A 24,342-nucleotide genomic window follows, 5' to 3' on the forward strand; every position below is an offset into this window, starting at 1 on the left:
CCAAAATCCTTAGTGCAGTTTTAAAGTTTAATTGCTTAAAACTATCCTGAAACTTTAGGGACAGCCTGCATATGATCCAAATAGAAAGTAATCTCAGACAGAAGGCATTGGCAGGGTGGGACATAGGAGACACCAAAGGCTCCTGCGGAAGGTGGGATTTAAGATGAGTCTTGAAGGAACCAGAGAATCCATTAGGAAGGAGAGCATCCCAGGCATGGGGAACAGCTGCAAGTAAAAAGGTCCAGTCAATGGATGGAGTGTCATGATTGAGGAACAGCAAGAATGCCAGAGGCACTGGATCATAGAGGTAAAGTGCCTGAAGAATAAAAAGGTATGAAGATACCAGATTATGAAATAATTGTAAAATTATAAATTTATATATTTATATATATACATATATATATAAAATACCAAAAAGAGTATTGTGTATTTGATCCTGGAGGTAATAAGGAGCCATTGGTATTTGTTAAGTAGAGGCATGCCATGGTCAAATCAGTGATTTTGGAAATCTCTTTGGCAGATTAGTGGAGGGTAGATTGGAATAGAGAGAGACTTGATATAGGGAAACCACTCAAACGATAATAATAATCCAAGAGCAAAGTGATGAGAACTCCACCAAAGAGGTAGTTATGTGATTGTTGAGGTGACATATATGAGAGGTTGTGAAGGTAGAAAGGATAGCAAAGATTGTCAAGATTTGAACGTGGCAAGATTGGTTATGTGCATTGAGTGAAAAAACCAGCATGACTCTGAGGTTGGGAACCATGGTGATTGGGAGGATAGTAGTGCCTTCCATATAAATATGAATGTTTGGAAATAGGGAGAGGTTGGGTAGAATGATAATAGGCTCATTTTTTAATACAGTGATCTTAAGATGCCTACAGGATGAGAGATTTCATATGTACAAAAGACTATTAAATGTAGAACTAAAGATTAAAATGGAGATTAGGGTTGGAAATACAGATCTAGGAATAGAGACCCTAGAATAGGAGTAGAAACTGCCCAGAGAGTGTAGTCAAACCCAGAAGAGCTGAAAAGCGTCATTAAGTGAGATAATTCAAAGGTCCCCCTAGAGGACTTAATCTGAGTTCTATGAACTATTTAAATAAGCATATCTTTTAAATACTTCCATCCAATTGGTTTTTATCTAGAGGTAGCTAGGTTGGGTTCATATCCAGCATCAGACATTTGTTAGCTGTATGACCTCTGCCAAGTCACTTAACTACTGTCAAAATCAGTTTACATAACTATAAAATGGGTGGAAAGACAGCATCTATCTCAATAATTTTGTTGAGCAGATCCAAATGAATTAATATTTAGAAGGTGCTTAGCAGAGTATCTGGCATGTAGTAATCTCTTTTTTTTTAATCTTGGATAAAATATGCAGAATAAAGTCTACTAGATTTTAATTATTTCCCTTGCCCCCTGCAATCTAGTTCTATAGATCAGTAATTGGGTATAGTCCACTATACTTTGAGAAGTCATTCAGACCAACTTTGAGACCTTACAGAATAGGTCTTCCTGTATTAGAAAGATTCAAGCTTTGCACAAATATTTAAAGAAACAATTACTACCTCCTCAGGAATATTGTCCTCAGCAGAACTGTAAATGGACATCTTTCCTATGTCAAGTGCAAGGTGGATAGGAAGAAAGAAAAGTCTAAGATATTCTCTCTACATAAAAGGGGGTTCACCAGGGAAAACAACTTTGCTCATATGAAAAGGGAGCTTTAGAACCCTGTAGGAGTCAACACATTCATGTCTCTTGGTTTGATGTTGGGGGTTCGTGGAGGTTGTTTCCTTCCTTCCATCACTGGAATGTCCATCTTAGGTGGCTTGAAGGCTGCTGGGTCTTCTGAAATTCTGGTAGCCTGACCCTGAATAAGCTCCATCAGTGATAGCTTCTGAGCACCTCTGTAGGACTGGACACTGAAAGCCAAGTCAGATTTCTGAAGGGTTCTTGGTCCAAAAAGGCTCCATTTTTTTAGATGAAGGTTTGTCTCTATCTTCATTTCCAGAGTCCATGCTGCTGACATCTAGGACAGGTAAGGAAGTAGAAGATCCATGAGTAAACCAGCCTCTAGGCTTTTGCTTAGGAGAAGTATGGGGTATACTACTTGGAGAAGACTGGATTGAAGCAACCAATCTATCTTCTTTTGTCATTTCTCCATTTTGTAACTTCAATTTATGGACTACCCCTGCCACATGATAATACTTGGTTTCTTCTGCGGTGAGGCCTTTCTGGGGAGTGTATCCCACGTCTGTCAACCCTGCCTGCTGCTCAAAACGTTGGATGCTCTCTTGTATCTGTTCAGCTGGGTTTCTGCAAGGAGGTGGGATAGAGGAAAGGTGTGGAAAAGAGACCATCCATTGCCTGAGGCTCCACCACAGACAGGAAGTTGAAACTAACAAGGCTCCAGGCCGCCCCCCCCACTCCCTAAGCGCCAAGTCACAGGGCCAAACTGAAGCCATGATGCAAGTAGCTCCAAGACCCAAGAGGACCTAAGCTAGAAGTAGAACAGGGCTGTCCAAAATATGGCCTCCTGGCAGGCCTCATGAGGCCCACAGTGCAATTTTATGCGGCCGGCCTACAAGTATAGAAATTGACATAGATGCTTTAGTAAATGAAGCCGAGCTACCGCAAAGCTCTCACTAAAATGGCAAATCAAAATATATTGACTATTGTTTCAGTAAAAACTTTTGAAAGTACCATGCCTTTTCACAGTGCTTGCTAAATAACTAAGGTAAGACTACAAATTAACTATTATATTAGTGTACTGTATTTTTTATTCTAGGTGCGGCCCTCGAATAATTATTTTATTTTAGTGCATCCCTGAGATAGCCTAAGGTTGGACAGCCCTGAAGTAGAGTGATGCCATGTAGTAAACTCTTAAGAGGAGTTTTTGTTTTTCTTTTTTTCTTCCCTTTTTTCCTTCCTTCCCACCTTCCTTCCTTCCTTCAATTTTTTAAAAATTTAATATTTTTTATTTAATATTTTTAGTTTTCAACATTCATTTCCACAAGATTTTGAGTTACACATTTTCTCCCCATTTCTACCCTTCCCCCCCACCCTAAGATGGCATAAATTCTGATTGCCCCTTTCCCCAGTCTGCCCTCCCTTCTATCACCCCACTCCCTTCCATCACCTCTAATCCCCTTTTCCCCTTACTTTCTTGTAGGGCAAGATAGATTTCTATATCCCATTACCTGTATATCTTATTTCCCAATTGCATGTGAAAACAACTTTTTTTAAAACATTTGTTTTTAGAACTTTGAGTACCAAATTCTCTCCCTTCTTCCTGCCCCACACACGCTCCTTGAGAAGGCAAGCAATTCAGGATAGGCCACACATGTATCATTATGCAAAACACTTCCATATTAGTCATGTTGTGAAAGACTAACTATATTTCCCTCCATACTATCCTGTCCCCCTTTATTCACTTTTCTCCCTTGACCCTTTCCCTTTTCAAAAGTGTTTGTTTTTGACTACATCATTCCCCATTCTACTCTCTCTTCTATCATCCCCCTCTTGTCCCCTTCCCCCCAACTTTCCTGTAGGGTAAGATATCCAATTGAGTCAAATCCAATGAGAGCAAGATTCACTCATTCCCTTTCACCTGCCCCCTCTTCCCTTCCATTATAACTGCTTTTTCTTGCCACTTTATTTTGATATAATTTACCCCATTCTGTCTTGACCTTTCTCCTTCTCCCAATATATTCTTTTCTAACCCCTTAATTTTATTTTATTTTTTAGATATCATCCCTTCATATTCAACTCACCCTGTGCCCTCTGTCCATATATATTTATGTATATATTTTTCCTTCAGCTACCCTAATACTGAGGTCTCATGAATTATACTCATCTTTCCATGTAGGAATGTAAACAAAACAGTTCAACTTTAGTAAGTCCTTTATGATTTCTCTTTCTTGTTCACTTTTTCATGATTCTCTTGATTCTTGTGTTTGAAAGTCAAATTTTCTATTCGGCTCCAGTCTTTTCACTGAGAAAGCTTGAAAGTCCTCCATTTTATTGAAAATCCATATATTTCCTTGGATCATGATACTCAGTTTTACTGGGTAGGTGATTCTTGGTTTTAATCCTAGCTCCATTGACCTCCAGAATATCATATTCTAAGCCCTTCAATCCCTTAATGTAGAAGCTGCTAGATCTTGTGTTATACTGATTGTGTTTGCACAATACTCAAATTGTTTCTTTCTGGCTACTTGCAGTATTTTCTCCTTGATCTGGGAGCTCTGCAATTTGGCAACAATATTCCTAGGAGTTTTCTTGTTGGGATCTTTTTTCAGGAGGTGATTGGTAGATTCTTTCAATTTCTATTTTACCCTCTGGCTCTAGAATATCAGGGCAGTTCTCCTTGATCATTTCTTGAAAGATGATATCTAGGCTCTCTGTTGAATCATGGCTTTCAGGTAGTCCAATAATTTTTAAATTATCTCTCCTGGATCTATTTTCCAGGTCAGTGGTTTTTCCAATGAGATATGTCACATTGCCTTCCATTTTTTCATTCCTTTGGTTCTGTTTTATAATATCTTGATTTCTTGTAAAGTCACTAGCTTCCACTTGCTCCAATCTAATTTTTAAGGTAATATTTTCTTCAGTTGTCTTTTGGGCCTCCTTTTCCATTGGGCTAATTCTGCCTTTCAAGGCATTCTTCTCCTCATTGGCTTTTTGGAGCTCTTTTGCCATTTGAGTTAGTCTATTTTTTAAGGTGTTATTTTCTTCAGTATTTTTTGGGTCTCCTTCGGCAAGTCATTGACTTGTTTTTCATGGTTTTCTCGCATCACTCTCATTTCTCTTCCCAATTTTTCCTCTACTTCTCTAACTTGCTTTTCCAAATCCTGTTTGAGATCGTCCATCGCCTGAGACCAGTTCATGTTTTTCTTGGAGGCTTTTTTTGTAGGCTCTTCTGGCTGTATGTTTTGGTCTTCTTTGTCACCAAAGAAAGATTCCGGAGTCTGAGTCTGAATCTGAGTCCATTTTCGCTACCTGGCCATGTTCCCAGACAACTACTTGACCCTCGAGTTTTTTGTCAGGGTATGACTGCTTGTAGAGTAGAGTACTTTGTCCCAAGCTTGAGGTGATGTTCTGTTGTTTTCAGAGCTATTTCTACACAGCAAGCTCTGCCACGCCAGTGCTCCTCCTTCCCCAAGAACCGCCAACCTGGATCCTGACTCAGATCTTAAGCAGGCTCTGCACCCCTGCTCTGATCTGCCACTTAATTCTTCCCACCAGGTGGGCCTGGGGCTGGAAGCAACTGTAGCTGTAGTTCTGTCCTCAGAGCTGCACCACCTCCGCTGCCCCTGGGGTGACAGCCAAACTGCAAACTCGTTTCACCCTGTCTCCGCAGTTTTCCGACTTACCTTCTCTGTTGTCTTTGGTGTTTGTGGGTTGAGAAGTCTGGTAACTGCCACAGCTCACTGATTCAGGGCCCTAGGGCCTGTTCCCCCCAGCTCCTGGTCTGATTGGTCCTGGCACAGTCCATGTTGGGCTCTGCTCTGCTCCCAGCTCCATGCAATGGACCCTTCCCCGTGACCATCCAGGCTTTCCTGGGCTGGAGCCCTGCTTCCTTCTGTTATTTTGTCAGTTCTGCAGGTCTAGAATTTGCTCAGAGCCATTTTTACAGGTTTTTGGAAGGACCTGAGTGGGGAGCTCACACAAATCACTGCTTTCCAGCCACTATCTTGGCTCTGCCCCCTCAAACTATACATGTTTCATCTGTTGTGTAACAGAGTTAAAGTCATAGTTATTATATTTTTTCACAATCAAACACACAAAATGCTGGTTATAACATATGAGGGGTCAAGTCTTCTAACAGGTTATAAGAAGGAGGTGTTGGCAGACAAGCTTCAAGCCTTTTTGGGAAGTCCAGCATGTATCAGCAGGAATATGTGCATGTAATGGCTTGTATACAATGCAATAGTTCACTCCTATATAACACACTATTGTGTCATCAAAATTTCAATGCAGGAAAAAACCCACAAATTTACAATAAATTATTAAATTTAAGATTTGTCATTTTTAAAGTAATACTTTATATTTTTTTAAATGAAGCAAATTTTTTGAAATGTTAAAGGGTTAAAGAAAGAAGGTTTCTAGGGAGCACTGAGTAATGTTTTTAAAAGGAGGTATTAGGTCAAATAAGTTTGGGATTTGGAAGATCATAGATTTATGAGATAACTTTAGAACTCATCTCATTTAGCCTACTCATTTTACATGTAAGGAAACAGATGAAGAGAAGTGATGTTAATTTCCTAGAATGTAATAGGTTGTAAGTTCTAGAACTAGCATTTGAACTCAGGTCTATAAACTCCCAAGTTCACTTTTCTGTCTACTATACCACATTGCCTCAATGTCTTGGCAGATGGGATAAGCCAGGTTGAGGGTAACTAACAGGATTCAAACCTATTGGTGAGTTAGGAGGATGTTTATCTCAAGCATGTGAAGACTTTGGGGCTGAGGAATGTGTGGATGAAAACAATTTGTTCCAACAGCCATGAAGGTGGCAGAAGTAGACACCATGGAGGGTTTAGAGCTTGGTCAGACATCAAAGATGCCAAGGTCATCCACTGTATCCTGGGTCATCACAAGTTGTCATGACTTTTCTCTTGCCACTGGACTTCCATGACTGAAAAAGAGACTGTGGCTGACTACATTGTGCAACTCTACCTCACTTAAATCTAATTAGTGTGTGAGTCAAGACTTCACACCATGATGCCATTGGTCATCTTCAAAAATGAAGGACAGACAACAGGAAGAGGCGTAATGTGGTACAGTGGAAGGACAGGGCCTTTGTCATCAAACCACCTGGTTCTATTCCTTTTTATACCACTTACTGTGACCTTAGGGAAATCACCTAGTCTCTCTGAAACTCAATTTCCTTATTTTCAAAATAAGAGGAATTAAACTATATGACTACTAATGTTTTTGAAGGGGTTTTAAGAAACTATCAGTGTCTGGGGACTTTTGTCATGCCTAGATCACAAATAACAATGGAATTCAATGACCTCTGAGGTAAGTTGACCTTCTGAGAGTCAATATCATATAATAACTATGTGCTTAAACTTTCCAGCTTAACCAACAAAAGACTGAGTCAAGTAAGGAGGAAGCTCTGCGGTAGACAGCTCAATTACCTTGAAAGTATTTAGATATAATCTCAATAGTATTTAAAAATAGTCTTGTTAGCAAATCTTGTTGTTTTCTTATCATTTGGCATTATTCAGGCTTTTTTTCAGTCATGTGTGACATTGTGACTCGATTTGGGTTTTCTTGGCAAAAATACTAGAATGGTTTGCTATTTCTTTCTCCAGTTCATTTTACAGATGAGGAAACTGAGGCAAACAGGGTTAAGTGACTTAGGAAGATGAGTCTTCCTGACCCCAGGCCTGGTATTCCATCCAGTACATCATCTAGTTGCCCCCATTTAGCATTGCATTGTTACATTATTTTTATAAGCATTTTATCTCAGGAAATACAAGAGAAAATGGACCAGATCTTGAAATGGAAACACAGCAATATTCACTGGACACCAATAAGGATACCATCTCCAAAAAAGACATCAGGAACGCCCAGACTATCTAAAGATTTAGTTTTAAGGTATCTTAGTGTTCATTTTGAGCAATTTTCGTATTTAATGTGAAAAAAGCTGAGACACATGTAGGTTAAATCTGAATTTATATAGTCAGGAAATTTGGACTTCTGGAAATTTGAAGTGATGTATGACATTCAGGGGAGAGGACAATGGAGTGAATTTTGTGAACATCAGTGTTATGGCAGGAGATAGAGATGATTCAGAATATGAAGTCCTGTATTACCAAGCTATGTTGAAATTTTAGTAACTGGCAAACAGCCAGAGCTGGCTACTTTTTAAAAAGTACTTTTTTAAAATCCTTGTTCCCTATTTTACTTCTGGCTGCTGCTGTTTGTCTTTGACTATGACATGAGGGAGGTGATGCCATAACATAGGAGTGAATTGGATAAGTGAGGGAGGGCTGTGCAAAGTCACCAGCCTCATTTCTCCTCTGTAATCACCTGGGTCCAGTGGCCAGATGCAGATCAGGACAACTGGAGGTGGCCCTCCAAGAAAGCAAAGATGGGGGAAGGACTGGGGAGAAACACAGTGATTTTCTGGCCCAAGAAATAAATACTTTGGATTTTTTTCATGAAAAAGAGAGATATACTATAACATTTACCTCCAATAAAGATGTAGGGGACTTCTCAGCATCAGTGTTATCGGCAAAGGAACCAGTCCAGCAGAGTATAGTGTAAACAACTCCAATAAGAAGGCTTTAGAAACATCAATTTGTGAGCAAAAGCCCTTGTAATCTGAGCCTACTCTCCAGACACTGGAGCCATTAGACAGCTAATTGGGAAAGCCTATAGGATTCTGAATGTGGAATTGAGAAGATTTGAGTTCAAATTCTCACTTAGACATTTGACAGCTGTGTGATTCCAGACAAGTCACTTAACCTCTCTAACCCTTAGTTTCCTCATTGTAAAATCAGGGCCTTAGATTTGATGGCCTCGAAGGTCCCATCCAGCATTAAATCTATGATCCTCCGTACTCTATTTTAATGTCTTTGTTTTCCTTCATTTTCTCTAGACCTGACTAAGGAGAAGACAATCTGCGTATATATATTGGACTTTCTAACAAAAATGTGGATGGTCTCAACTCACAACTCACAGCTCACAACTCTCCATAGAAGCTGAGACTATAGTGAATGACACTCCTGACAGGTGGGCCCTTTGCCCACTACAATAGCACTGAATTAGATTATCTCTTTTAAGGTAAATGCTAGTTAGAAAGGTGTTGTGAAAAATTTAAGGTGTAAAATCCTTCTATACTCACTGTATATTCTAACTAGAGTATCCAACCAGCCCACACTCATTTTACATAATCAAGAAAGTACAATGAAGACTGAAAGCATCCTCTGACCACTTACTAAGCTACGCTCAAATGTGGAACAACAAAGGGTAAGAAACTTCCCAATTTCCCCAGAACCATAGGCAAGACCCTCTATAAAGAATCTGTGCTCTAGTGGAAGCCCAGGACAACAAGCTGTAGGATCTGGTTCACACCAGGAGGATCCAAGACTGATGTGAGGCAAAGTATTAAATTATAAGGAAGACACAGTTTGTCTCATATTTTAATATTCAACGCAAGAATCACAACACAAAGAGAATCGTGTTTTCTAAGAGGTCTGTTGTAAATTGAAATACACAAAAATCATCAAAAACATTTCGACATTTTTTTCATACATCTATAATTTAGTTCCCCAAAATTTAAAACAAATACATCTAAAATCTCTTTTAAAATTTCCTGTACTATTAGGAAACCACATTCCATGAAATTGATGACTATACAGCAAGTAGTAACAACAAGTATAACATACATAGTAGCAACATATTTGATAGCATGTGCTGGGCAATTACATTATATACATATATATGTGTGCATGTGTATGTATATATACATATATGTACTATGTGTATATATATATGTATATATACATATTATAATTTCTAATTGCAGCCTAAAATTAGAGCAGCTAGGAGGTGCGGTGGATAGAGTTCTGGGACTCGATTCAGGAAGACTCATCTTCATGAGTTAAAATCTGGAAGACCTTGATCAAGTCACTTAACCCGTTTGCCTCAGTTTCCTCATCTGTACAATGAGCCTGAGAAGGAAATGGCAAACCACTCCAATATCCTTGCCAAGAAAACCCCCAAATGGATCAAGAATAGTTGGACCCAATTGAAATAATTGTTGTCCCATATTAATTTTGTGACTTTCTTAGGTGATTAAAGTAGCCTATTATATTAATGGAATACGCAAGAAGTTGTAAAAGCAAATTAGATTCTGCTGTAACTGCTGGTTTGGTAGTGTTACATTATTGAAATATATTGTTGCTAATGAGACAGCTGCTTGGGGTAGTGGATACAATTATGGGCCTTAAGTTAGGAAAACCTGAATTCAAATCCAGTCTCAGACATTTGTAAACCTAGGCAAGTCACTTCACCTCTGTTTGCCTCAGTTTCTTCAACTGTAAAATGGGGATAATAATAGCACCTGATCCCCAGGTTTATTGTAACAAGCAAAGGAAAAAAACATTTGTAAAGCACTTAGCACAGTTACTGGTATGTGTGCTATCTAAATGCTTATGATTATTTTTATTAATGAAGTAATGTTATAAGAAGTAATGATAAAATGCAGTTACACTTCAAAAAAAACCAACCCTTTGAAGATCTAAGTTCTCTCATTGTCTAGAATATAAAGAAAGTCAAGGATTTTGACTGCCTAAAACCACTGTTATTTTATAGACTCCTTTCACTGGAAGGCTCAGCTTCATTATTGGCTGACAGAGGAATTGATCCCCCATTTTACTTTCTTTAAAAAAGTAAAGAAAGAAAATACAAAGAATACAACAGCAACAATATTCTATAATCCAGTACACAACTGAAAACTTTTCAGATCCACTGATTTTAGTAAACACAATTGTTAACTGCACAATAGAAAATTATTCAGATTTATTATATGTGAAAATTTTTTTGAAAAACTTTTTAAAAGGAAGAAAAGATATCAGAGATGATCTTGGAAGGAATCAGAAGAAGCAAAACAGGTTCCTTATCTACTGCAAAGGAAAGGCTAACAGAGGAAGGGGTTTAGATAAGATATACATTAGAAAAAAAATCCTTTTACCTCTTGCTCCAAGAGAGGAATAATGAACAAAAACAAACTTCAAATGAGAAAAGACAGGAACAGGAGTGCAACATTGCAAACAGCTGGTAAACACTATTCTCATGCAATTTAGCGAGGTAAATAAATTTTATTAAACATCAGCTCTGGAAATGGGATTGGGACTGAAGAAAACACACTTTCATCTCAAAATAATTCACCTGTTCCTTTTATAACTTTGTTCCACATTTTAACTTCTTCAGTCTAAAACCTTAACTTGTTCAGAAAACAAATCTATTGTTGAAGAGTGACCTCTGAAGACTTTCCCAGTGACAATCAGTTTAATTGCTCTTCTAAACCAAGGGTAAAAGAAAGCATAAATCAAAGGGTTCATAGCTGAGTTATAATAGGCCAACCAAACTAAAATTTCATAAATATAGGTTGGGGTGATGAACCCTAGGAAAGCATCAATTATTGATTCAATAAAGTATGGGAACCATGAAATCAGAAATGCAATCACTGCAATGCCCAGAGTTTTGGCTGCCTTTCTCTCCCTCTTGGACACTCTAGCTTTATAACTCTCTGAGGAGGACTCAGTTTTGCTGTTCATACTTTCTATCTTTCTAGCCTGTTGTTTAGCTACCAGAAAGATCTTACAATAAAGAATGACCATGACCAGAGTGGGAATGAAGAACAAGAAAAAGTCTATCAATACCCAGGTTTGATTCACAGCAATCTGACAGCCTCCCACACAGGTGAGGGCACTTACTAATTCCTCCAACCCATCATCATTGACACCTGTGTAAAAAAGTGAAAAACTAAATGTAATAGCAAGGAGCCAGGAGAACGCTATGCATTTTCCTGAAATTGACACGGTGAATTTGGTTGGATAGAGCAGAGGGTCAGTGACAGCAATGTATCTATCAATGGAGATGATGCACAAGTGAAAAATAGAAGAATAACAAAATGACCCTTCAAAACAAGAGTGAAATTTACAATAACCCTCCCCAAAGTACCAGCAACTCTCCACTGACCTCACCATGCTAAAGGGCATCACAGTGGTTCCCACCAAAAAGTCAGCACAAGCCAAGGAGGCAATGAGAAAATTGGCAGGAGAGTGCAGTTGCTTGAAGTGAAGGATTGAAATCATTACCAAGAGGTTTCCCAAGACTGCCAGCAGAGCCCCAGAGCCAAAGGCCAGGTAGACGATGACTCTGGGTCCTGGGGAATAAGAGGTTTTAATGCAGGATCCATTGATGTTCTCATAGCAGAGCTGTACAGTTACAGGCTGGGACTGATTGCTGCTGCTCAACATTCTTCTCTCTCAGCTTATAAGCATCTTTGTTTTTCCTGATAATCACAGAAAATTATCATTGACATTTTCAATATTCTTGAAAAAAGATAAATAAAATGCATGTCTGTACAAAGTTAAATACTATCCTTCATGAATTATAATTCATTTCACTGGAATAATATTTGTAAAACACTTAACACATTGCCTGGCAGAGTTGGCACTACATAGATGCTTAATTCCTTCCCACTTTCCTATAAATAACAAAGCCTCCATTCTCTGTTAAACTCAGTATATGTCCATTTAACTCAGTAGAACTGCTTCCCCTAATCTAAAAACACTAAATAAATAGCTTTGAATAAGTCTAGTAAGGATTGCTACCAAGACAGTCAGTGCTTCTCTGCTTGGTAACATTTCCCTCTAATCCTCTGGTTCTGTACCTCTGACAAGATCCTCTGCAAAGTTCAGTGAGATACTAAAGGATTCCTCAGTTCAAGGGTCACATTTTATTACTTTGCCCTTCTTCACTTTTTCAATTCTGAGTTAATGCCCAAAGTACAAAAACCTTTCTGGAACTGTGCCAAAGATGTGCCTGAAAACCCCTAAGATACAATCTCTGTGGGGTTAGGTGTGAATCAGAAGAAACTTTTTTTCCAATAATCATTAGTAAGGAACTTACACTGCTATAATATTGTTTAATCTATAGGAACATAAATTATGCATTTTCTTTTGTAAGATTTGCACATTCATGTGTATGTCCTTTTGTTCTATGGATTTTTTGAAGGTCGACTTTATAGTGAATGTACTGGTATCATATATATGTGTGTATACAAACACAAATGCTGGTATATACATATATATGTACACATGTATAGCTATGTGTGTGTGCATATGTTTCCATGTGCAGCTATTAAAGCTTAAAATTGTGCTGTCTTTTAGGACACCCTGCCTACATGGGAATAAAAACATATACACACATATATATGTATAAAATACATATATACACATATGTAGGTATCTTTTAACAGTTTCTACTGATACTAAAAAATAATCTGTACTATATTACCTACCAGTTGCCCATGTTAGGGCATCACACCTCAATAAGTTTTTAGAAATTTTTCCATTGCTAGCTGATCCCCAGACAACAAACAAGCAATTATTGCATCCTTACTTTAAGATTTTGAGAAACCTTGGTCATTTACATTTTACATTGAGGCATCAGAGGAGGATTTTATTGGAAACTATGAATGCACATCATATGTACATACATACATATACACGTATGACATAAATGTGTATATATTTAATCAATGTGAGAAAATTCCATTGTGGACACATCTTTCTTTTTTTATGTTATGTCATTTTTTAAAATTTTATTTTACCAGAACACAAATACAAAATAGAGAAAAGAAACAAAAACATATCATAAACTTAAATATAAAGTAAGAAAGGAAAAAAAAGCATATCATATGCATAGCAGAACATAGGAGAGGATTCAAAATATGTAACAATAAATTTTCATTTCAAGAAAACCTATGTGATAAATAATACACCTTTTGTTGAGAATTGTCCATCTTTTCTTTGTTTTCTTTTGTTCTCTGCTGAGCACTTTTTAACTTTGTTCTTTTTCCCCTCCCCCCACCCCCAGAAGGCTACAATATAATTTAGATATTTCTTTATATATACATGTACATACAGATATATACATACACTTATACATACATGTGTATACAGACATATACTTTCCCAAACATAATCTACTCCTGATCTTTGTTTTTTGTGTTTGTACACATCTTTTGTTTCCTATCCTTCTTGCCTCCTCTACTTTACTTCTACCTGCTACATCGCCTTCCTATTACTTGCCTACCCCTCTCTTCCCCCATTCCCATTAATCTAAACTCCTTTTAGCTACTCCCTCATTATCCCCTCTAAAAATCCCTCCCTTGTCCTCTCCCCCCTCACTATACCCCTACCATTTTATTTCTTCCAAATTAAGAAGACTTTTATACTCTTTTAAATATATATATGTATTGTTCCCTCTTAAACCTATTCCCAATGAAAGTAGGTTACCAGAACTACCAGCCCTCCTCCCCGGTCTAAATCCTCTGTATCCGTCCTTGTTGCTCCTCTCTTATAAAAAATAGTTACTCTTTTTAGCTGTTTCTACATGGTTTTACTTTTTAAATTCATATATTCAGGTTCATTCCCTTTCTTTCAAGTTCCACAATTATTAAAGAATGTTAGACATACATTTTACATTTTGTGTTACATAAAAGGTAAGCAGTCTGTTTTTATGAATCCTTTATAGTCAGTCTTTGGTATGTACCTTATGTGTCTCTTAGTTCTTGTATGTCGAATCTTCTATTAAGTTGAGGATTTTTTTAACAAAGTCTTGAAAGTCTGGGGGTTTGTCAAATGTCCATTTTTTTCATTCACAATAATACTGAAATTTGAAGGGTATGATATTTTCAGCCGGAGCCCCAAGTCTTTTGCTCTTCAATATATTGTGTTCCAAGACCTGTGGTCCTTTAATGTCTCTGCTGCTAGTCCTTGTGTAATTCTAATTGTGGCACCATCATATTTAAATTGTTTTAATCTTGATGCTTTTAATATTTTTTTCCTTAATCTGGGGATTTTGGAATTTGACTATGATATTCCTATGAGTTTTCCTCATAGGATCTCTTTTAAGTAGTGATCGATGGATTTTCTCTATTTCTACTTCCCTGCCTTGTTCTCATGCTTCAGGACAATTTTCTTTAATCATTTCTTGTGTTATTGTATCAGATTCTTTTTTTGAACATAACTTTCAGTTACTCCAATTATTTTTATATTTTCTTTTCTTGATCTGTTCTCCAAATCTGTTGTTTTTCTTATAAGATGTTTCACTTTCTCTTCTATTTTTTCCTTATTCATGTTTTGTTTAATTATTTCTTGATTTCTTATAATTTCACTGGCTTCACTTTGCCCATTCTAATTTTCAAGGTGTCATTTTCCTCCTTGAGATTCTGGATCTCCTTTTCTAATTGGTTGACTTTCCTTTCATAACCTTCTTGTTTTTCTTGGATTATTTTTTTTTAGTTTTTCCCTCATCTCTGTCATTTGATTTTTAAAGTCTTTTTAAGATCTTCTATAAATTCTTTTGGGGTAAGTGACCATTTTACATTGCTTTTTGGGGATTTCTTTATTTCAGTGTCCTCCTCTGAAGATGAAGCCCGGTCATCTCTATTCCCATAATAGATTTCTGTGGTTGGATTCTTTCTCCTTTGCCTATGCATTTTTTTTCCTCCCCATATGACTCTACCAACTCTCAATACCAGGCACGCTGTCTCTATCCCACTCACAGTACAGAGCTTCTACCACATACAGCTGTACATATATTTTATATATATTTTAACAGATCTCCTATGAGCTGTCAGCAACTTTTCTGATCTGATTCCCATATATTTGCCACAGAAACAATAAAGGGCAAAGGTTCTAAAATGAAAACAGAGACATGTGTTTAGGCAAGAGGCAACTGACTGAAGAGAGAAGCTTGGCAACAACACATTGTTTTGTCATTGTAAATGATGACAAAAGGAAAAACAGGAAAAAGAAGTATGTGATAGTTTAAATGATAAAATATAAAATAACAAAAATATTTGTTAAATTTTTGAGCATTTATGCAGACTGTTGGTTTATTCATGCTTTAATTCAGAAAAACACATTCCAATCTCTGGATCACAGGAAAATATTCCAAAAAGAGATTCCTGAACAGTCTCAGATGAAGATATAAACATTGAAATAAGAGACATGAAAGCAAGAGACTACACAGTTTTCCCAATCCTAAGAGGATTCTTCCCGAAGACAAAAGTGGAGGGTCAAATGACATATTAAAAAATGGCTCAAAGCTTCATATGTTGAGGCTTTTATCATTGGAAATGAAAGATTTTTGAGAAGAAAATGATGTATTAAAACAAAGAAAACCCAAAAATATCAGTACAAAAATAAATTTGCCAGTAGCCAAAGAAAGCTTGAGGCAATATTGAAAAGACAGATACTGATGGAGGAACACAAATATCAGAATAAAAAGAAGTTACTGAGCTGCTACAGTGCATGAGCTCTCACACCCACTTTTATTCCAAGTATTCATTCCATTGTGTAAGTTGTTTGTTAGATAGTGGTTTCCCCATATTTTGAAATAATAAAAAAATGAAAGCATCCACAAGTTCACAGTTTCCAAATAATTATCCATTGAGTAGAATTAGAGGCAACAGTCAAGTCATAGCATTAGTGGCTCTGAAAATTCAAATTGTAGGAGGCAGGCTGCCTTTACTAGACATGTTGACTCCCATCTAGCTTGCACTACATGGAAGACTCCTGGTTAGAAAGCCTGAGGATTCTGGTTTCTTTTATAGGATTCCTTTTCTCCCTTCTTTCTTGCCTTCAGACAATTTTAATCTTGCTCGTGTCACTTTTAGTGCTGGAGATCCAGAAAAAACTAAGTTCACATTTTCTTTGCTGGATCTGTTCAATTCACCGATGTCCACAGATTCTGGGATACAACACTTGTTTTTCTTTTCCATTATTATCTGATTCCCCAGGACTTTCCGCTTAATAAGTCCACTGAAGGAGCGTGAATGGGTTTGTTTCTGAAACTGGGGAGTAAATCCATCTGCTCCTGGAGTTTGAGCTGTTGGCTGCTTATTAAACTGTCGAATTACCTTCTTCTTCTTTGCTGAGTTGGGCATGTTGTGAACATGTCGAAATAACTCTTTGAGGGCCTCCTCTGTTCGTTGTTGCGTCTCTTCCTGTTGGAAGCAAGGGTTCATCTGGGTCCTTTTATGGGATTTTGAAAGTGGAAAGTCCTTACTACTGCATGAGGTCGGCAGATCCAGGTCATCCCTTGGTGCATGAATCCTAGAGCCCAGATAATGCAGCCTGGCACACTCCCGAACGTAAGCCAGAGCTTTAAAAAGTTTCTGAGAGTGTTTAATCGTAAAAGTCATCCCACTATTCAGCTTTGTGATATTCTCCTGATAGGGGTGAGGAGTCTTCACATGCTTGAGGTAGTCATACCCCTAACTCACTGAGGGGTTTGAGACTGTTGATTATCCTCTACCTGGTTAACCTGTCTGCCAAGACAGTTTTACCCAGGTTTGTCGGCTTTGCACGCTACAGCTTTTAGAGCCACAGGTGAGAATTGGGTGGCAGGTGGAAACCAAAGGTGGATGAGCAGCCCTGAAAATGGATTGTTAAGCCCTGAGTCCACAGGTGCTAGTCCTGGAACAACCTATACACCCCTGGACTGCACCTACCTAGTATTCCATTGCTGTGGGCAACTGATGGTATGGAAACTCCCTCCACTAATGACAGCTGGTAACTTGTCTGTCATTTATAATCCTTGAGAGTTGGCTGTGGGCACTGAGAGGGTATGTGACTTGACCTTGATCACAAGTATATTAGGTGTCAGAGGTAGGAGAAGATCCCAAGACCCCAAGTCAAGATTCTAACTCCAAGACCAAGCCTCAATCCACTAAGTCATGCTGCCTCTCTCTGCATTTATTATAAATAAGTAGATTGTCCTTCTCTATGTGCACAGTAACCTAATAGCTATAAAATTCACATTATGAATAGGAAGATACTAAGCTCCTATCATTTGGGCAGCTAGGTGTGCAGTGAATAGAGTGCTGGGCCTGGAGCCAGGAAGACTCATCTTCCTGAGTTCAAATCTGTCCTTAGACACATATTAGCTGTGTGACTCTGAGCAAGTCACTTACCCCTGTTTCCTTTAGTTCCTCATCTGTCAAATGAGCCGGAAAAAGAACTGGCAAACCACTCCAGTATCTTTGCCAAGAAAACTTCAAATGGAGGCATGAAGAGTCAGATAATGGAACTGACTGAATAAAAAAGCCCCTGATTAAAATGAGCACAGTTTCTAAGTAGCACAGACCTTTCTCAGACCCAATACAGAGGAAATCAATGTCTTCTTGGCATTGTCACAGTGGATGCATCTAGAATGGTATTGTCCAATCTGACTGGGAAGTGAGTGGTGCCTCAGGACATACAACATTTATAGCGCCAGGTCATTTTCTTTTGTTATTCTAATACCCAGTAGGGGCATGAACTTGTCTTGTCAGCCTATTTTTATTTCAAATACCACCACTGAAGCAATGGTGCTGGATGGATGTATCCAGGCTGCTGGGGACACTCTAGACCTATAGTGAGGTCTTCTCACCTCCTTCTCACCCACTCTTGGCAATATCATAGCTGACAGCTGACACCTTCAACTATTGGAAAGGGAAAAAGCCACTTCTTCTAACTGACTCCTAACAGTACTGCAATAATTGTGTAAGCCAGATGGAAGGGAAGGGAAAAGAAAAGAAATCAAATCACAAGAAAGAAAACCTCTCTGAAGTAGGTACTTAATAAATACTTATTGACTGACTGACTTAATGACTGAAGCCAGGCTTACTTCTTTCAGTCAAATCAGGTCACATGTTCCTTGTCATGCATTCCATTTCTAGGATCCAAGGTAGGACCTCTGCTCCTACCTTCGAAGGGAGACGCAGCCAGATGTATGTAACTGATAGATTACTGGATGTGGATGCAGGAAGACCTGAGTTCAAATCTTGTCCCTTAATTACTCTGTGACTAGGAAAGTCTTTTAACCACTGTCTACTTCAGTCTGTAAAATAGAGCTATTAATAGTATCTATCTCCCAGCATTGTTGTGAAGATAAAATAATATTTGTAACTCACTATACAAAAGCTAGCTGATCAGTAGTAGGAGTGGTAATAGTAGTAGTAGTAGTGGTAGTAGTAGCAGCAGCAGCAGTAGTATAGCTCCACTTTAAGGAATTATTATTCTCAGTTAATGAATTGAATGTGGTAAATTTGGCAGGGGTGGGATATTTTCTGCTGATAAATGGGGCTATGCCTCCCCAGAAGCAGGGATGACTCATGAAATCTTGAAAAGTAAACAAGATGTTATGCCTCATAACACAAATAATAATACCTAGCACTTTCATAGTGCTTGAAGGTTTGCCAAGCACTTATCCAGGGTCACACAGCTATTCAGCTCTATAGCCTTTCCAACCACATCAATCATTGCCTCCCCCTGCAACAGAAGAGCTGGGCTGTAAAGCTTTGATCCTAGCAAGGAGCTACATGACTAAGAACAAACACATAAACTAGATGTTGCCTATGCATCTCAAATTGAGCATGTTTAAAACAGCCTTCACTGTCCTTCATCTTTAGCACACTATCCTCTGAATTTTCCTATGGCTATTGAAAGCATTGTTCTCCTTCTAGTCACCTAGGTTTACAACCTCAATTTATCAATAAACATTTATTAAGCACCTATTATATACCAGGCACTGTGAACCTCAGAATTATTTTCACCTCTTCACTCTCACTCATCCCACATATTCAATGAGTTGATATTATCATCTTTCTGTTTCTTCAACTTCGCCATCTCTCAATTTGTCCCCGGCTCTCTATTCATACAGCTATGACACTAGTTTACTTGGATGGGTGTATCCAGGCTTCTGGGGCCACTCTGGACCTGTAAGAAGATATCCTCAACTCCCCCACACCCAACCTTGGCAATATCATAACCCTCATCATCTCTTGCCTATTATTGTAATAGGCTCCAAATTGCTCTCCTTGATTCAAGACTTTCCTTTCTCCAATCCATTTTCCACAAGCTATTAACATGATTTTCCTAAAGCACAGGTCTGATCATGTCACTTCCTACTCACCGTTACCTCACCGGGCAAATAAGAACTCCTGAGACTATATTTTCACATTTGTTTACAACCTACATCCAAATTACCTTTCTAGCTTTCTTTATTTCTACTCTATTAGTACTCTATGATTTAAATAAAATGGACTATCTTGTTCCCTTACATTCATGCTGTATCTCTTGTCTCTTTGCCTTAGCATTAGCTATCTTCCATGCTTGAAAGGTAGTCATTCCTCACCTCTGTCACTAAGAATGCCCCTGTTTCCTTTCAAATTTAGTTCAAGTGCCACTTTCTACTTAAAGCCTTTCCAGTGCCCCTCAGCTGTGGGTGCCTTCCCCTCTAAATTACCTTGTAGTTATTTCCTATATATTTATTTATGTGCATGTTGTGTCCCTGGATAGAATAGAACACTCCTGAGGGCAGAGACTATTTCATTTTTATCTCTGTATCTATGGCACATTTTGGTAATACCTGGGATGCAGTTTTTAATAAATGCTTGTGGACCGATGACAATAATAGTTTTCTATCATCATCCTTCTAAAATCCTTTGGAAGGGGAAATGAAAGATTATGGGGCAGTATTGCTTTATAAGACAGCAAGAAGCAGGGAAGGAAGGAATTTACAGAAAATTGGCAGGTGGCTTAATTTAGGCAGTTCTTCCTAAGGGTGTTGACAAAGGAAACTGGGAGGGGGACCAAAAAACAAGCAAAAAATTGGAAAAGAGCTGTCAAGATTTCTATGGGCTCATAACTGAGAGCAGAGTCACCATATTTGTCCTCTAACATCACAATCTTGATTTAATTTGATTTTTTTTCACCTAAGGATATTTTTCAAATAGCAATAAAGAAAATATAGGTGAGAAGAACATCCAGATTAAACCAATTATACAGTTAGGAGATTATTTCTGGAGGACATGTAATCTCTAAAATTTGGGAGATTTAAAAAATCAGACCCTATTAAAAATGAAATTGAGAAAACATCAATAACTATTGAGTTACATACATCCTTTGTAATCTCTATGAAATATTTATTAGAATAATTTATGCACACCAATCAATTAACAAGTATTTGTTAATCGCACACTTCATGACAGGTCATTCTTGATAAAGTAATATAGAAAAATAGGCAACCTGTTGTAAATGACATTCCATAGCAGGTCATGTCTTGAAGTCATACACCTGTATGAACATGAAGAGAATACAAGCTTCTACTTTGCAAAAATAAACATTTTATTTTGTTGAACAAAATGACACCTTAAAGTCTTTCCTCCAACTGGGTAACTCCCATACATATGTTAAAATCACAAGAGATTCTTTTGTTCAATGGCCCTCATTAAGACCAAGGAAGACATAAAACACATGAATATATATTCACCAAAGATTTTTTGCTCCAATATGGATGATGTCTAGTGCAGAGTTCAAATGGAAGATCAATGCCCTAAAGATGATGAAGTCTTCCAAGTGGTCCTATTTGTTGGTGACAGTATGATAACTACACAAAGACCAGAAATATTCAGGAGACCTGAATGAGATTTATATTTATGCAGAAACATTTCAGTCTAACAATAAAAAGCAGATAAAGAGTACTTATTGATCAGCTTAATTTATGTAGGTGAACAGACAAAAAAATTGAACTGGTTCATGTGTGTGTGTATTTGTGTATATGCATGTGCATGTGTGTGCACATGCATTGGGTAATCACTATGGATAAACAAAGAATTGGTCCTATGATTAAATATGAATAGGATATGCAAGATTGCCTTTGTGAAATTGTTTGGTATTTTTAATAAAATTAAGCCTCACCCTGAAACAAAGGCTAATGTTTTTTAGATAAATAAGTTTCTGATGATGAAATAATCTATTGACAAGTATTTATTAAGCACCTACCATGTGCCAGGTTCTAAGGATAAATAGATAAAAATGAAAATATTCACTACTCTCAAGGAGCTTATATTCTACCCAGGAAAACAACATGTGCACATACAAGAGTATTAAAAATGCTTACAATATAAAAACAACATAATATTGAGGAGAGAGGCAGAAAAATGCTGATTGTAGTGTCAAAGAACCTAGGTTCAAGTCTCTGTTATTAGAACTTTTGTGACTCTTGGCTAATTGATAAATTTCTGTGCCTTTATTTTTTCATTTGTTAAGAGAGAGAAAGAGAGAGAGGGGGAGGGAGGGAGGTTTCAAATAGGTGAACTCTGAGGTAATTTTTGGCTCGAGTTTTAGGATTCTTTGAACAATTTGGGGGATAAGGATAGCACCCCCCTATAAGGAGGCACTGGAGGTGAGCTTTGAAAGATGCTAAGCATTCTAAGAGGCAGAGGTGATAAAGAAATGCATTCCAGGGTTGGGGGACAGTCTGCACAAAGGCATTGTGTGGATGGAATTTTGTGGGTAAGCCCTGGTTGATGTTAGAGAACATGAAAGTGAGTAATACATAATATGCCTACAAAGAGAGACTCAAGTCAACATGTGAAGAACCTTCAATATCAAACAGAGGAATTCGTATTTGATCCTGGAGATAATACGGAATAAATGAAGTCTATTGAGAAGTGAAGTGATGTAGTACCTTAGGAATGTCACCTTAACAGTCTTTGGAAATTTTGTGGAGGATGAATTTGAAACAAGAAACTTGAGGAAGGGAGGCCAATTTGAAGGCCGTTGCAATAATACAGGTTAATAGTGAAAAGGACCTAAACATGAGTGGGGGCCTCATGTTTGAAAACAGAGGGATAGATGTGAGATATCTTGGGATAGTAAAACCAACTAGACTTGCCAAAAGATTAGATCTGTAAAGTGAGATAAAGTGAAGAATTAGGGATGATTTCGGTTTTGCAAACCTATCTGATAGTACTCTTTACAGAAATAAGTAAGTTCAGAAGAAGGGTGGTTTTGAGGGCAAAGAAAATTAATTTTGATTTGGACATGTTGAATTTCAGATTGTTAGGCTTTATGTGTCAAGCACTATGCTAAATTCTAGGAATATTAATAATAAATTATGAAAGTCTCCAGTCTTGAAAAGCTCCAAGACAATAAAGGAGAGTTCAGTTGTACAGAGGATGGAGAGGCTTGCAGTCCTTAGGATTCATCATCAGAGTGGATGGAAAGGTCTAGGAGTTCTTAGGGTGTGCTGTAAGGAAATGATTGTCTTTTTCTGCATTGGGGAAGTAGGATGCCCAGTGCTCCAATTCCACCACCACTTCAGGGTCCTGAGGAACAATTCTGTTTCTAACTGTAGTCCTAGTAGTCCTCCCAAGAAGTGGTGTAAGGAAATAAAAAAGGCATCCAGGGGACAAATGTAAATCAGGTATGAATCTTTCCATAATGCATCCCTCAAGGGAGTACTGTTTGTCAATAAAATCATCAGTAAAACATAATTCTGCATTTATCATATACAAAAAAAGTCTCAGTCAGCACCATGAGTTCACTTCTTTGTCAGAAGAATCATGAGTCTTTTGGAATCATATTGCGTTGTTCAGTTTCTAAGTCTTTTTGAGTTATTTGTCTTTATAATGTCATTGTATAAATTTTTCTTCTGGTTCTGTTCATTCTGCATCAGTTCATGCAAGTCTTCTAATGCTTCTCTGAAACGGTTCCCTTCATGATGTGTTTATAGCATGCCACTGGTATTTCATCACACTTATGTAACATAACTTGTTCATCCTTTTCCCCAGTTTATGGGCAACCCATTAATTTCAAGTTCTTTAACATGACAAAAATAGCTACTATAAATATTTTGTACATATAAATTATTTTGCTCTTTCTTTGATCTATTTGGGGATACAGCAATAGATAGTTAAAACTGTAACCTTGGGGTGTTTTTTAACCCAGACACTAGTTTTACATATGAAAAGAGGTTATATTTGATCCTAGAGATAATAGGGAACTACTGGAATATATTTCACATAGTCAGAGCTGTTCTCTAAGGGAAATAACATCTGAAGCTGTGTGAGGGACAGATTGGAGTAGGGAGCACTGTCAAGCAAGGAAATCATGTAAGAAACGTTTGCAGTAATCTGATCAAAGGTTTATGAGAGCCTGAACTCCATTCATGGTAGAGTGAATAATGAGGATACTTTTGTGAGATATGTGGAGATATCTTTCTTATGTCTCTCCTTCACTCAAATACCCTCAGTGGCTCCCCCTAACTTACCACACAATTCCAGAGCCTGATATCGAAGGCCCTCTACAGTCTGACACCAATGGACATTTCTATCCTTGTCTCATATCATTCACCTCTGCAGACTGCATTCTAAGTTAAACCAGTACATTTAATCATAGGATCAGAGATTTAGGGGTAGATAGGACCTCAGGGGTTATCTGTTTACAGGTGAAGAAAATAAGGCCTAGAAAACTCTAATGACTTGTTCACACAGATCATGAATGAGGCAAGGTTTGAACCTATATCCTCTGAATCCCAGTGCAGGGTTTTTTGCTATTGCCTCTGACCAATTTCTGTCCCATCCTCACTTCTCACATTTTCATGCCTTTGCTCATTTTACCCAGTTTTTCTTGTAATGTATGTTCCCCCCTCCTCAATCTATTGAAGTACTTTCCTTCAAGACTTAATTCAAGCACCATTTTATCCTTCAAGTAATTCCAGACTTCCTCTTCCCACCTTCCTGGGTGA

The 24,342-nt window shown here is 37.8% G+C and overlaps 1 protein-coding gene and 1 pseudogene across 1 annotated transcript; both read right to left on the reverse strand.

Annotated features, from left to right (window-relative positions):
• Positions 1-1,728: 1,728 nt before the first annotated feature.
• On the reverse strand, positions 1,729-2,366 carry LOC118857647 (annotated as a pseudogene).
• Positions 2,367-10,952: 8,586 nt separating this feature from the next.
• Positions 10,953-12,008, reverse strand: LOC118858156 (trace amine-associated receptor 7a-like). Its single transcript, XM_036768615.1, has one exon. The coding sequence runs from the start codon at positions 12,006-12,008 to the stop codon at positions 10,953-10,955; it is 1,056 nt and encodes a 351-aa protein (XP_036624510.1).
• Between the last annotated feature and the right edge of the window lie 12,334 nt (positions 12,009-24,342).

The sequence above is a fragment of the Trichosurus vulpecula genome, chromosome 7, assembly GCF_011100635.1.
Source record: "Trichosurus vulpecula isolate mTriVul1 chromosome 7, mTriVul1.pri, whole genome shotgun sequence".
NCBI lineage: Eukaryota > Metazoa > Chordata > Mammalia > Diprotodontia > Phalangeridae > Trichosurus > Trichosurus vulpecula.